Below are 16,177 nucleotides of genomic sequence, written 5' to 3' on the forward strand. Positions count from 1 at the left end.
TTTTGTGCAGGCTGGTGTTGGTGGTGTAATGGTGTGGGGGATGTTTTCTTGGCACACTTTAGGCGCCTTAGTGCGAATTGGGCATCGTTTAAATGCCACGGCCTACCTGAGCATTGTTTCTGACCATGTCCATCCCTTTATGACCACCATGCACCCATCCTCTGATGGCTACTTCCAGCAGGATAATGCACCATGTCACAAAGCTCGAATCATTTCAAATTGGTTTCTTGAACATGACAATGAGTTCACTGTACTAAAATGACCCCCACAGTCACCAGATCTCAACCCAATAGAGCATCTTTGGGATGTGGTGGAACGGGAGCTTCGTGCCCTGGATGTGCATCCCACAAATCTCCATCAACTGCAAGATGCTATCGTATCAATATGGGCCAACATTTCTAAAGAATGCTTCCATTACCTTGTTGAATCAATGCCACGTAGAATTAAGGCAGTTCTGGAGGCGAAAGGGGGTCAAACACAGTATTAGTATGGTGTTCCTAATAATCCTTTAGGTGAGTGTATATATATATATATAACAAACACAACAGAAACTTAAAAATGTACAAAAATATATATAATATATACAAATGAAACTAATTCATATATATATATATATATATGAATTAGTTTTCATTATATATATATAAAGTATAGTTAATCTATAACTATAAACTATTCAAAAATGTGCTAACACAACAGTGGACTGAATCCAATGGAAAAACTAGCTGTGGAACACAAACATCCAATTGCTAGCTGTTTCAGGCTGGTCATCTTTGACCAGTAGAAAACAAGCTACAGTTTAAAGTGGTTAAGATGTTTATGTGACTGGTAAACCAACCAGTTAATATCCAGATTTAATAAGTGAAAGTAAAATTGACATGACATGTGGCCCAGTATGTTGTCCCATACTCAAATTTGTGCTCTACATTTAACTCATACACACACACACACACACACACACACACACACCCGGAGCAGTGGGCAGCCAATGCTGCAGTATAATGTCCAGCTCTAGACCAGTTAGAAACCAGCTACCATGTTACAAAACACAGCTACTAGCTGAAGCTCAGAAACAGAAATGTTTCATAGAAATTTAATTTATGTTGGGTTTAAAGTAGTAACAATACCGGTAGTAACTATGCTATTTTGGCGGACACCATGGTTGCCATGGTGAGCGTATGGGGGTTGGTTTGTAGACGTGTGCAGCTAGTTCAGTGCAAAGACGATGACAGTTACAGACTACAGACGTTTTAGAGTATAAATAGTCTGAGTAGTGCATTCACACTGAAAATTACAAGAATAATAAAATAAAGTGTGGAATGTTGGACACTTCATGCACTCAACTGTTGCAGCTTTGATTACATAGTGGAGTGGGAGGGGCTATAAGACTTCGATGATGAAGGACAAAATAATCTTACATTATTCATACACTACACGTTTGAGTGCATAGTGCATAAGTACTTATGTGTGTAAGTGCATAGTTTATAGTGCATAATTTAGATTAGCTGAAAGTAAAAAAAAAAAACGTCATGTTTAATTTAGTGAAAACTGAAAATCCAACACCAAAACATTTTCTTTGACTATACTGAGGTCTACTTAACTAACAGACGACCAGTGCTGGGTGGTTATCTGGATTACATAACAAATGGAGCCCTTGTAATTAAAGTATATTACATTTTAAAATGCTCATAATCAGATACTTTTTTGTGGATTACATGATTTAATGAAATATTATCTTTTAATCAACGCATAAACATTATGCAGTTCTTTTGAGAAACCCTGGAGTAATGTAGTGTCATGTTTAACGTATTTCTTGATGCTGATAACAAAGAATGGAATATATGCTGTTAAAACAACAAACTCATTCAAATCTATAAACAAGTTAGGACAAAAGTAACCTAAAGGTAATCAAAAAGTAGTCAGAATGAATTATCTAAAATCTAGATTATATTACCTACTACAATTTTCATCATGTAATTTGTAATCAGTATCAGACTACAATTTTTATGTAATTTACACAGCACTGCAGACAACATCCTTTAGACTTCTAGTTCTTATATAAAGCTAATTATAAGCTAAAAACCAAACCCCACTAAAAAAAAAAATTTTTTTTAATACTGATAGGTTTTGTCACATGTAGCCACATTTTAAACAATCCAGGAGCATCACAGCATGATAAAAAAGTTATATTCAGATTAGCAGCGATGGAAAACTAAAACAAGTTTTGTAACTAAAGAAAATGATTGTTTAATTCTTTTAACATCAGCTAAACATGTTTGTATTTAAATTGTGACTTTCAAGCCAACAGAAGCATTTTCCTACTTAAATGTGGTTCAAAACGTAAACACTATATTGAGGTAACACACTCACTTAAAGAAAATTGAAAATGAACCCAAACCAAATCCTACTACAAAAGGAAACTTAAAATTTTTTTTTTTTTTTTTAAATGTAGCAATTTAAAATCTACACATTCATGGCATATTTGTGAGAATTACAACATGCATTGTCACATTATCAGCATTGGAAAACCAAAATAATTTCAGCTTTGAAGATTTTAATTAAACATCTTTAACTTGAGCTGAACGTTTGCCTTTTTTATTGCAATTATGATTTTCCCTTACAAAGTCCTCACATGAAAAGTTTGCACATTTTCTAGAAGTTGATCTACGTATCTCGAATTTTAATCCAACCCGGCAGCAGCATTTTCCTACTTAAATGCCATTCCCAACAGTGTTAAATATATCCTAATCAGTGTAGGATTGTCAGCGGGAAAGATAGTGATGCATAAATGATGATACACACATTCATCCTGTATTTGATCAACCCCGCAGCATCACAACTTTCTATGATGTACTGTGTGTTTCACACACACACACACACACACACACGCATGCATGCATATATATATACACCCATAGTGACTCATACCCTTTCAATGACTCAAAAACACACATACATGTCACATGAACTAATTTACAACCCCAAAACACACACAGCAAAATAATGCTTTCTGACGTGTCGCTACTGTATATACAGTGACAGCCACATTCACGACTCATATGCACACATATAGACACATATATACACAATCACTGTACGAGAGAGCGGGATTTGATTTACGATAAACAACCAGACTGTAGCCACACACACATAGAGATACATACAGATGATATATACTGTATATAAAAACATTCTGCTCAACAGTCTGTCTGCTACCTCTTCAGAGCATCCATCTGCCTGTCTCGCTCTCTCTCGCTCTATCTCTCTCTCCGCAGCGACAATAAAAGAACGGAGCAGCCGATACCTGTAAATGAACCAGACGCTGCGGTTCTGGGGACCGAGCGAGGGCCATGAGGATGAGAGGGAGAGAGGGAGAGACAGGTCTTTCTCTCCGTATCCCCCCATTGCCATGTCCCCCCCCCTCCTCAGAGTTCTCCTCCTCCTCTCCAGCCCTCGTCTCTCAGCACAGCCAGAGGAGAGAGAGAGAGAGAGAGAGAGAGAGAGAGAGAGAGAGAGAGAGAGAGAGAGAGAGAGAGAGACCGTACACGCTTATGAACGAGAGAGGAGGAGGGAGAGAGAGAGCCAGAGAGAAAGGGAGGGTTTTACAGAGCTCACATTCAGTCACTGCGACATTCAGAGAGACAGAATGAGGAGGGGTTGTGTGAAAAAAAGAGGAGGGAGAGAATGAAAGAAACAAGTGTGGGAGAGAAACATGCTTTAAAGGAATAGTTCACTCGAAAACTGGAATCCTGTGCTCGTTTCAAACCTGTGTGATTCTCTTTCTAACGTGGAACATGACAGGAGATGTTTAGCTGAACGTTCTTGCTGCTCTTTTCCATATAATAAAAGCATACAGAGAGCATTTGGCCTCCTGAACTAAAGAAGTCTAGAAAGAAAGTAACATTTGCTTGCATGCAGTTGGCAGATACTTTAATCCAAAGCGACTTGCATTGCATTAACAGTACATAATTTATGTAGAAATGCATGCATTGCATGGAAACTGAACCCATTGCATTGCAAACGCCATGCTCTATTGTTTGAGATACATAATGCTCAATTTAAACTGATACAAATATTCTCCAATTGCAACAGGTTTGATTTCAGTGATGCCAAAAGTAATTTCTTTATAGCTTCTACAGTTTTTGTTGTTAGACATTAATGGCCAAAAATAGCAAGTATTTCAAATGACATATACTGTGGCCTTCTGAAGTCATAGGATAGCTTTGCATGAGGAGCAGACCTAAAGGTAACATTTATATTAATGTATTTGGCAGACGCTTTTATCCAAAGTGACTTACATAGCAATCAAGATAAAAATGCATGCATTGCCTGGGAACTGAACCAATGGGATTGCAAACATCATGCTCTATTGTTCAAGGAATGCTTAATTTTAATAGATTTTTTTCCCTATCATGTCAGGTTTGATGTCAACGAAGCCGTAGTTATTTTCTTGACAGCTTCTGGTTTCAGTCTATTTTTGTTGTAGACAAAAACCATCATTAAAAAAGTCAGACTGTAACTGTGCATGAGAAGCAGACACAAATGTAACATTTACATTTATGCATTTGGTGCTTTTGTTATTGCAATCAAGGTACACATTGTAGCCTATATAAAAATGCCCTGCTAATTGAACCCATGCTGATGTAATGATCTACTGTTTGTGCTATAGGAATGCTTAATTTAGACAGTTATACATTGATGACTTTTCCTATCGCACAGGTCTGATGTCAGTGATGCCAAAAGCCATTTCTTTAATGCCACAAAATGCAGAGAAAATAGAGTAATATAATGACTGCTTTTATGATACTTTCGTGGTGTTTTTCCGGCCTTGACACCTCCAGGTTACAGTCTATTATTGTTGATAATGCAGCTGATAATAAGATTTTCACTCAATAAATTACTTAAATATGGTGTGTCACACCAAGTATCATACTGTATGACTTCAGAAGCCTGGGAAATAATGATAATATAGACTATAAAAGATAGAATATAAAAGTAAGATATTTTTTAAAAAGAAATTAATCAGTAGCATTAAATTGATCAAAAGTGAAAGAAAATACATTTATCACGTTACAAAAGATTTCATTAAAAATAGTTATTTTGAACTTTCTATTCATCACAAAATCCTGTAAAAAATGTATGCAAAATTATGAAGCAGAACAATGGTTTTAACATTGTTAATAATCAGAAATGTTTCTTGAGCAGTAAATCAGCATATGAGAATGATTTCTGAAAATCATGTGACACTGAAGACAGGAGTAATGATGCTGAAAAATTCAGCTTTAAATAACAGAAATAAATTACATTTTAAAACATATTACAATAGAAAACATTTCTTTTAAATTGTAATAATATTTTACAATGTTACTGTTTTTATTGTATTTTTTATATAAATGCAGCCTAGGTAAGCGGAAGATACTTATTTTGAAAACACTTTAAAATCTTTCTTAAATAAAAAAACCATTCTTTTTGGACATCAAAACAAAACAAAACAAAACAGTGTTGTGGTTTGGAACAACATGAGGGTGAGTGAATAATGACAGAGTTTTCATTTTTGGGTGATCTATTCCTTTCATACAGACCCTGAGATAAACTGTGGGATTTTGATGAGTGGGTGAGAGATGCGAGCGGATACTGGTATTCACCACACACTCGGCCTGCATGGCAACAGATGATCAAGACAGCTTATATGTGCACGGACACTCACACAAACACAAGCACACATACATGAACACAAAACACAACGTATGCACACAATATTGCATATCCACTGGAAAGCAACTTGTTTCAGCTGATGCAAGGTGTGTGAGAGAGAGACAGATCAGAGAGACAGCAGCGGCTCACACCGCATGTGTTAATAATCCACATGAGAGCCACAGATCCAAACATTGTTGTGTAATTTTTCAAAAGTGGCTGTGACATTTGCATACAGTCTAGTGGAGGCAGAGACTCGCTTTGTGTACCTGCCAGCAAACGTTTGAAACAGGAAGCAGCCGCTAATCTTTTATATGGCGAATCCATTTAACAAAAACCCATCGATAGATTCCACTGGATCAACATGTATAGTTTAGTTTATACTGTACTTGCTAGTGAGCACACACTTTATCACAAATCTAGGCTAGGAAACCCATTTCCAATATAGAGGCACTGCACAATCTTAAGTGGCACCATTTTCGGTTTAACATGATTTTAGCTCAGTTTTTAACATGCTGTATACATTAAATTAGTTGCAAGTTATTTCTACAGTACCTTTTTAAAAATGATGGAATATTAACTAATAGTTTAGGGGCAGTAAGATTTTTATTATTATTACTTGTATTTAGAAAAGATGCATTAAATTGATCAAAAGTAACAGTAAAGACATATATAATGTAAATTCTTCAATTCAAAATAAATGCAGTTTTTTTTTTTACTTTCTATTCATCATATAATCCTGAAAAATAAAATGTATCACAGTTTCCACAAAAATATGAAGCAGCACAACTGTTTTCAACATTGATAATAATCAGAAATGTTCTGCATATCAGTATATAAGAATGATTTCTGAAGATCATGTGACACTGAAGACTGGAGTAATTTTTCCTGTATTTTTTTTTATAAAATAAATGCAGCCTTGATGAGCAGAAGAAACTCCTTTAAAATACATAAAAAACTGTTCTGATCCCAATCTTTTGAACGGTAGTGTATGTATATATATATATACACACACACACAGAGAGAGAGGCACAGACATAAGGGGTTTATCAAAACACATCTATATTCATGATTAAGCTTTAGTCTGTTTTTTTTTTCTCAGAACATTAAATACATTTACAATCAAAATCTCATTACGCACAGATTGCATAGGAAAAATACACAGACATTTTAAAGGATATACAAATAGGAAAGTTATTTTAAGTTGTAATAATATTTCACAATATAACTGTATTAAAAGTAGCCTTAAAACATAAAGAAACTTATCAACCACAAACATGTATATTGTGTAATATATATGTATATATATATATGTGTGTGTGTGTGTGTGTATTAAATTGCCATTAAATTTTTTTAATATAGAGCATTGCAAATCAAATTTAAATTAACAGATTATGTAAATTAAACAGACAGATAAAGGTGTATTTAATTCAAATTTAAATATTCAAAATTTGAACAAGTGAATTCAGAATTCATTCTGTTCCCACCTGGGCACTTCAAGACCATCGTACGTTCCTACTGTGTGATGACGAAACAGTTTCCTCTTTGCCTTCTCACTGCGGCTGTCTGAAATACACACACACACACACACACACACACACACACACACACTCTGACTGTTAGCACATGTAGGCGTGTATATCTGTGTAGATGGAAGTGTGATGTATCAGATTGATGTGATTTTGCATATTCGAGTGCTGTGCGCATGAAGATTATATGAGAAGGCAAATCACCACAGGAAAAAAGATCCGGGGGACATCCTCAAAAAGAGAGAAAAGACCCATAAAGGATACATAAAGAAATGAAATAATTCACCATTGTGTTTCAGGATCATGGTTTGTCGATAGTTATTACATACACCTTAATTTATGTAGAACAGAAGTCCACATTAAGGTAAGCAGAGAGGAAGAACATTAGCGTTTATCTTTCATAGATCAGGAGAGCTGGATTTCTCCCTTATGGTTCAAGTATCAACTCATATCTCAGCTAGTTTTCCTATTCCTTCTATTGTCAAAAATAATCCAGAACATTTGCTTATACGTGACCTTGGACCACATTTTTTTTTCTTTTCGAAATTGAGATGTATGCATCATATGAAAGCTAAATAATCATCTTTCCACTGATGTATGGTTTGTTAGGATCAGACAATATTTGTTCGAAATACAACTATTTGAAAATCTGGAATCTGAGGGTGCAAAAAAATCAAAACATTGAGAAAATCAGTACTTAGTAATGCATATTACTAATTGAAAATGAAGTTTTGATATATTTACGGTAGGATATTTATAAAATGTTTTCATGGAACATGATCTTTACTTAATATCCTAATGATTTTTGGCATGAAAGAAACATCGGTAATTTTGACCCATACAATGTATTTTTTGTCTATTACAACAGCAGATATATCCCAGAGACTTAAAGACTGCTTTTGTCACATATATGAATTTACACCAAGAGCTGTCAACAGGTAACAAACCTGTAAAGGATCATTTTTAGCAATAGAAAGATTCAAATTCATGAAATAAATGTTTTAGTTCTTATTGTCCAGACAATAGCACATCTTCAAACCTGAGTACTGACTGAGACACTGTTAAGATTCAAATAAAGGCTATTTCATTTCTACTTAATCTTAACAGACTCGGCTGAGATATTAAAGAGAGCTGAGGTGTTGCAGTACCTGTTTGCTGCTCCAGAACCTCTTCTACACAATCAGCAGGAAACCAGCCTGTGCGGCCCTTCACTGTTCCTTCCCAGAATCCTCCTTCACCTACACTCAACACTGAGAGAGAGGGTTTGATAAAGCTTTAATAAACCTTTTATTCAAATGTTTCTACTGACTTGAAGAGAAGTCTTCTGACCTTTGACCTTGTCCCCTTTGTTGAGGCTGATCTCAGGCTCACCGTGAGCGGAGTGAGAATGTGTCGCCACAAACACTCGACCCGGGACAGCGCTGTAGAGACGCTTCCTCTGACCTCCTCTATAACACACAGACACACCAGTGCTGTTACTGTTAACTGCAACTAAACCTATTAAAAATATTTTTCTGTTTTGAAAAATAAAGCTGAAATAAAACTAAATAAATATTAGATTAAAAATGTTAACTTAAAAAACTTATTTCAGTTAGTAGCCATTAATAAATAAACATTCTTATTTATGTTTAAGTTTACATACTAAAATATTACAACTAAGCTGTGAAAATATTACTTATTTACAAAAACATTACTTATTTAAATGTTAAAAAAATATATAATAATAATAATAAAAACAAATATTGCCTAACTGAAATAAATATGCAAAAGCTAAAGTACTAAAACTAAAACTAAAAATAAATATAAAATAAAGATAAATAAATAAATATATATATATATATATATATATATATATATATATATATATATATATATATAATGACTCAAGACAGAAATATACTGTATAAAAAACACTTATACTTAAAAAGTGATAAAGAATTTAAGATAAATATGTTTAAGCTGAAGTTAAATAACTGAAACTCAAATTTAAATTTAAATTAAAGCTAAACAGAAAATTGAAAACAATCTTAAATTTCTATATTTCATTTTTCGAAAACTAATTCTAAAATAAATATATATTAAATCTATATATAATCTATATATTAAATTAATTTAATTAATTAATAATTAAATTAAATTAAATTAAATTAAATTAAATTTAATTTAATTTAATTTAATTTAATTTAATTTAATTTAATTTAATTTAATTTAATTTAATTTAATTTAATTTAATTCAATTCAATTCAATTCAATTCAATTCAATTCAATTCAATTCAAATAAATCTATACAGAAATGTAAAATCATTAAAAAAATTACAAAAAGAATGTAAACATACTTTAAAATATTTAAACAAATATTGAAACAGAATTTTGAAAAATTGCAATTTCTATATGAAATTAAAATAAAAACTAATAAAATTAAACAAAAACATATAACAAGCCTAAAATAAAAAACTCAAAGTACTAAAATTAAAATTAAAATAATTTTAAACTATAAAAACTATATAGAAATATTTAGAAGAAAATGAATAAAATGACATTTAAAATGTCAATAAATATATATAAATAATACTAAAATAACACTAGGACAAACAGAGGAGCACAGAAAACAATATGTGAACATGCAGGCAAAAAGTTGCATCCTATCCAAAGTAATAAAAAAAAGGTGACTCTGTGCATTAGTGCCAATGAATAATGTTGGCTTGGCTTTGTTAAATAGAGTATGTTTCCAAGGATTTGGTGCAGCAATATGATTGTAATAACTCTCTAGTATTTGGATCTCATCCATTACTGAGCACCGTGGGACAAAGCCCTCAAACAAAATCATTATGTCAAGGATGCTACCAAAATTTCAAGACTGGATGGACCAAACGGAAAAGTAAAAGTTTAAGAATCCACTTCTAGTCTGAATAGACGTCAGATATACTAATGTATGGAAGCCAAAGACTGAATGTTTTAGCATGATGACTGATTCTTTAACACAGCAGAAAGTGTTTGTTTCTTAGCCACTGAGTAAGAATTAACTCAGTATGGCAGTGGTGCTTTGGCCAGAAGCCTAACAGTGCAAATCACGACACGCAAAATAGTGAGTCAGAGCTTCTGTAATGTACCATAAGAGAGCAACAGAAACCAACGCTGTCAGTTTAACATAAAAAACACCACAATGATAGAGGTAAAGACCTAAGCATGTACTTACACTTTAAATATGTCCATATAATCAGTGACATTTCTTTGGTTATCAATTCAAGTGGTTTTCCTGTAACGTCACCCTGATGTTCACGCACTACTGAACAGCTAATGTTGAGTGAAACATCTCCAACGCTGTAAGCTACGTTCCTAAAATGCAGTCGGATGAATCTCAAGAGTCACATTTTGCCCCAAAAAGAAAAAGACAGAAAGATTGACGTTTTGCTTAAAATATCATTAAAACAAAAATGTAACCTAAAAAATTAAAAATGGTCATGACAATTAAGCACATTAACCGATCTCATTACTTTAATGCATCCAGACATTTTCGTTTTTGGTAATTTGCTTAAAGTTATTATTATTACTACTTAATTATTCTGAATGGTGATTGTTTCTAGACCTATGTCTATATATATATATATATATATATATATATATATATATATATATATATATATATATATATATATATATATATATATACAGTATATATATATATATTTTTTTTTTTCTTTTTTTTTTTCTCTACATTTCTGAACACAATCAGAACACATTCTGATTCTAATTATTATACCTCTATACAATTATACATTTTTTTTGTTGTTGTTGTTGTTGTTGTTGTTTATTGCATATTACAGTTGATAAAAAAGTATTCACATTTTTATATAATTATATATATATGTAATTATATATGTAATTATATATATATATATATATATATATATATATATATATATATATATATATATATATATATATATATATATATGTAGCTTTGCTTTTTTAAATTTCAATAAATTAAAGTTAATAAAAGGTAATACAACAAAAGGTTTAAATTAAATTAAATTAAATTATAAAAATGTAAAAATGAAATAATTAAGATAAAACACTTTTTTAAATTATTTGTAATGTGACCATTAACCAACATCAGACAACTTCGAACTTGTGTTGTTAAATTATTTAATTTATTATTGTTTAATTATTTGATATTAAATCTTGTTTAAACTTAGTTTTGTGTGTGTGTGTGTGTGTGTGTGATATTTGACCCAGAAAAATTCCTGACAGGTTGAGATTGTTTATTCACCAAAGAGACATTTACCAGCACTGAAATCAAACGACGAGAAAATTGAAAGAAAACAAATGTAATTACAAGCCATAAGCATGCTGGGAAATTCATTTATTAATTTATGATGCCCTAAGGTGATTCTCATTTCCATGGGTTTGAGCTTGGCTTAAAAAGCAGCCTGTGGTTGCAGGAGTTGCTCTGGTGTGGTGTGCTTTAGGCCTGCTGAGAGGCTGATGATTGATTTTTCAGCACAGCCTGAACTGTTCTTCCCAGTCAGAAAGATTTGCGCCGTTTGTCATCGTTTGCAGTGTGTTCAACACAGAGCGTTAGTAAGTAACTAAACTACCAACATTTACCACAATACTGTCACTTTTCCAGGAATAAGACAAAGCACTATAATAATAGATAAATAAGTTTAATAGAAAGTCTCGCTCTTTCATGTGTAGTACTACAATGTCTAATTCTTTAATTTAAATAAAGATTAAATAAAAACTAGATAGTAAAGTTTGTGGTCAAACTTTAAGTTGGCTTGAATAAGCCTAGCCAGAAAGATTGAAGCTAGCATGGAACTAGCATGTTCCCAGCATGACTAGCAAATGACTAACATGTCATTAGCAAGTGACTAGCATGTTGTTATCATGAATAGCATGTTGTTAGCATGACTAGCATGTTGTTATCATGATTCTAGCATGATTAACATGTCACTATCATGTTTATATCATGATTAGCATGTTTCTAGCATGTTGCTAACATGTTTTCTAGCATGATTAGCATGTTGCTAGCATGTCGCTAACGTGTTGCTAGCATGATTAGCATGTCGCTAACCTGTTGCTAGCATGATTAGCATGTTGCTAGTATGTCGATACTATGTTTCTAGCATAATTACCATGTTGCTAGCATTTCGCTAGCATGTTGCTAGCATGATTAGCATGTTGCTAGCATGTTGCTAGCATGTTTCTAGCATGATTAGCATGTTGCTAGCATGTCGTTAGCATTGTTTCTAGCATGATTAGCATGTTGCTAGCATTTCGCTAGCATGTTTCTAGAATGATTAGCACGCAAATAGCATGTTGTTAACATGATTAGCATGTTGTTACCATGTTTCTAGCAGGATTAGCATGTCGCTAGCATGTTTCTAGCATGATAAGCATGTTGTTAGCATAATTAGCATGTTGCTAGCATGTCGTTAATATGTTTCTAGCATTATTATCATGCTGCTAGCATGTTGCTAGCATGTTTCTAGCATGATTAGCAAGTTACTAGCATGTTTCTAGCATGATTACCATGTTGTTAACATGTTGATAACCTGTTTCTAGCATGATTAACAAGTTACTAGCATGTTGCTAGCATGTTTCTAGCATGACTAGCATGCAGTTGGCATATTGATAGCATGTTTCTAGCATGATTAGCATGTTGCTAACATATTTCTAACATGATTAGCATGCGACTAGCATGTTGCTAGCATGTTTCTAGCATGATTAACATGTTGTTAATATGTTTCTAGCATGATTAGTATGCGACCAACATGTTGCTAGCATGTTTCTAGCATGACTGGCATGTTGCTAGTATATTCTTAGCATGATTAGCATTCGACTAGCATGTTGTTAGTTTGTTTCTAGCATGATTAACATGTTGCTAGCATGTTTCTAGCATGATTAGCATGTTGCTTGCATGACTAACATGCGACTAGCATGTTGCTAGCATGTTTCTAGCATGACTAGCATGTTGCTAGTATATTTCTAGCATGATTAACATTTGACTAGCATGTTGCTAGTTTGTTTCTAGCATAATTAGCATGTTGTAGCATGATTAGCATGTGACTAGCATGTTTCTAGCATGATTAGCATGTTGCTAGCATGACTAACATGCGACTAGCATGTTGCTAGCATGATTAGCATGTTGCTAGCATGTTTATAGCATGACTAGCATGCGACTAGCATGTCGTTAACATGTTTCTAGCATGATTAGCATTCGACTAGCATGTTTCTAACATAGATAGATAGATAGATAGATAGATAGATAGATAGATAGATAGATAGATAGATAGATAGATAGATAGATAGATTAGAAATATTAGGTGAGTAGATAGATAGATAGATAGATAGATAGATAGATAGATAGATAGATAGATAGATAGATAGATAGATAGATAGATAGATAGATAGATAGATAAGAAATATTAGATGAGTAGATAGATAGATAGATAGATAGATAGATAGATAGATAGATAGATAGATAGATAGATAGATAGATAGATAGATAGATAGATAGATAGATAGATAGATAGATAGATAGATTAGAAATATCAGATGAGTAGATAGATAGATAGATAGATAGATAGATAGATAGATAGATAGATAGATAGATAGATAGATAGATAGATAGATAGATAGATAGATAGATAGATAGATAGATAGAAAAAGTTTGAAGATAGATAGATAGATAGATAGATAGATAGATAGATAGATAGATAGATAGATAGATAGATAGATAGATTAGAAATATTAGATGAGTAGATAGATTAAATACTGATTTAAATAAAAAAAAACATTTATTTCAGACTCAATTATATACTGTATATCAGGTTTCTAGTTATTTTTTTATTTTTTTCTTCACTTATTTTTTAGTGTTGCTGCATCAACAAAATCCGGGACACTTTTACAGGATTTGTATTGAAAAACATCACCACTTTATATACAGTGGTCAGAAATGGTCCCCAGGGATCTGTGCTCACCCCTGCCTCCCTCGTTGCTTTTGCTGCTTGTCCTCCATCTCTCCTTCCTCTCTCCCTCGGGACGGGGATCGGGTTTGGGCTCCACGGGGACTGCTGGAGCTCCTCACAGCGAAAGAGGCCCGGCGCTGAGTCTGATTGAAATGAGAGGAAACAAATGTTTTGGCGCCTGATGTCTGTGTTTATGTGTTCTCCTGATGGCCAGCAGGAGGTGAAGGGCTACCTGAGCAGATGGCATGCTGGCAGCAGCGGGCAGCACTACGGGGTCCATGAGCGTCGTCATCATGTTCTCGCTCTTGGCACGGAGCAGCGGGTGAGGATGCTGAAGGCCGGGTGTGATGGCTTGATTCAACATACCGTCCATAAAGAGAGGAGCATATTTGGGAGTTTCCAAAAACGGAACTAGTGGGAAAAGAATAAAAGATTAGAGGAAAAGAGATCATATAGAGATGGGCTCTGTTCCAAAACCTAGTGAGTTGCCTTCAAAGGAACTTCAAAAGCATGCAGTTTGGAAGGTCTACATACAGTAGGTAGAAATAATTAAGCACATGAGAATTGATTCAAAGGGACCTTGACTTTAGCATGTTCCTAAAAGTGTTATTTCAGTATTATTTGCTTTTTATAGTATGCTGATATTTTTAAATTGCTTTTATTTTATATTTAGTTTTAGCATTTTAGAACCTAAATAATTATTTTTTAAATTATATATATATATATATATATATATATATATATATATATATATATATATATATATATATATATATATATATATATATATATATATATATATATATATATATATATATATAATATTATTTATTATAAAAAAAATTTCCAGCTTAATAATGATTAATCATTTGTTATACATAAATAATATGTTTAAACTAACAGTTTTAGTTTCAGGTAATAACAACAGCTATTATAAACACGCAAAAAAATTTTTTAATAAAACACAAATATTGAGTAAAATGGTCCGATTTAATCAGATGAAATCGCTGTTTTTCAGCACAAAGCATTATGGGTTTTCGCCAGAATAAGGCATCTTTGTAAGGCAACAAAAAACATAAGATCTTAGATTTTGGAGGACAGCTAAGGTATGCATATTTCTTGCTGTGCACATTTTAAATATAAACTTACCGACATCTGCATCATTGTGATTTTTGATGATTTCTCCAAGTTCAAAGTGGCCAGACATCACAGCGACCTGTCAAACACAGTTCTGCTATATACTTTGCAACAATGCAGTCTTTAATATGAGGACAATCCGTGCAATTCTAGGTATATAATATCTATTGTAAATGTCTTTATGTCTTGCCAGCCTTTTATGTTTAGTACAGCGGTTAAACCTCCCACATGCATGTATAAGAAGTCATTTTGATTAGAACGATTAATACACAGATACCTGGAAAGGGGTTTGACCGTGTTTGTTCTTCACCTCCTTACTGGCTCCTCGGTAAAGAAGGACCCGGGCACAGCTCTCCTGATTGGACAGATGAGAGGACACATTTACTAGAGAAGCAAAATGACATAAGATACGAAGACTTCTTTTCCTTATAAAAAAAAATTAGAAACATTTCAGTTTCTCAGAAAAATAAACTCACTTAATTTTGTTCAAATTCTCAGAAAGCAAGGCTTCATATCATAATTTCGTAAATGTATTTATTTAAGATATTTTGGTCATTTGATTTTCTATTTAAAAATAAATAAAGATAAATGAGAAACGGTTTGATTTTCGTTTTTTCGTTTTGTTTAAGAAACGGAAAACGAAAATGTAGCTGGATTTTTCGTATTTTTGTTTGTGGGTAAAAAATGAGATTATGCTTTAATATTTGTTTGAATGTGTGGGCGGCGCTGAAACGCCCCTTTCATCCCTTCTGTACTGCACCGACAAGCGGCAACCGCAAACTCAGTTCATTTTCACCAGGAGAGAAGCGGCAGACAGCAGAGCATATTAATCCCGCGGATTCT

At 33.1% G+C, this 16,177-nt stretch overlaps 1 protein-coding gene across 2 annotated transcripts in view; it reads right to left on the reverse strand.

Moving 5' to 3' along the window:
• Positions 1–16,177, reverse strand: part of LOC132124349 (SH3 and multiple ankyrin repeat domains protein 1-like) — a 48,544-nt gene that overhangs the window by 13,225 nt on the left and 19,142 nt on the right. For both annotated transcript variants that reach the window (XM_059535352.1, XM_059535353.1), the window contains 7 exons: positions 15,612–15,689; positions 15,347–15,413; positions 14,430–14,608; positions 14,210–14,340; positions 8,553–8,671; positions 8,372–8,473; positions 7,182–7,260 (listed from right to left, as the gene is read on the reverse strand). In XM_059535352.1, coding sequence (XP_059391335.1) covers positions 7,182–7,260; positions 8,372–8,473; positions 8,553–8,671; positions 14,210–14,340; positions 14,430–14,608; positions 15,347–15,413; positions 15,612–15,689 — 755 coding nt within the window. The remainder of the gene's footprint in view (positions 1–7,181; positions 7,261–8,371; positions 8,474–8,552; positions 8,672–14,209; positions 14,341–14,429; positions 14,609–15,346; positions 15,414–15,611; positions 15,690–16,177) is intronic.

This window comes from Carassius carassius, chromosome 42 (assembly GCF_963082965.1).
Source record: "Carassius carassius chromosome 42, fCarCar2.1, whole genome shotgun sequence".
NCBI lineage: Eukaryota > Metazoa > Chordata > Actinopteri > Cypriniformes > Cyprinidae > Carassius > Carassius carassius.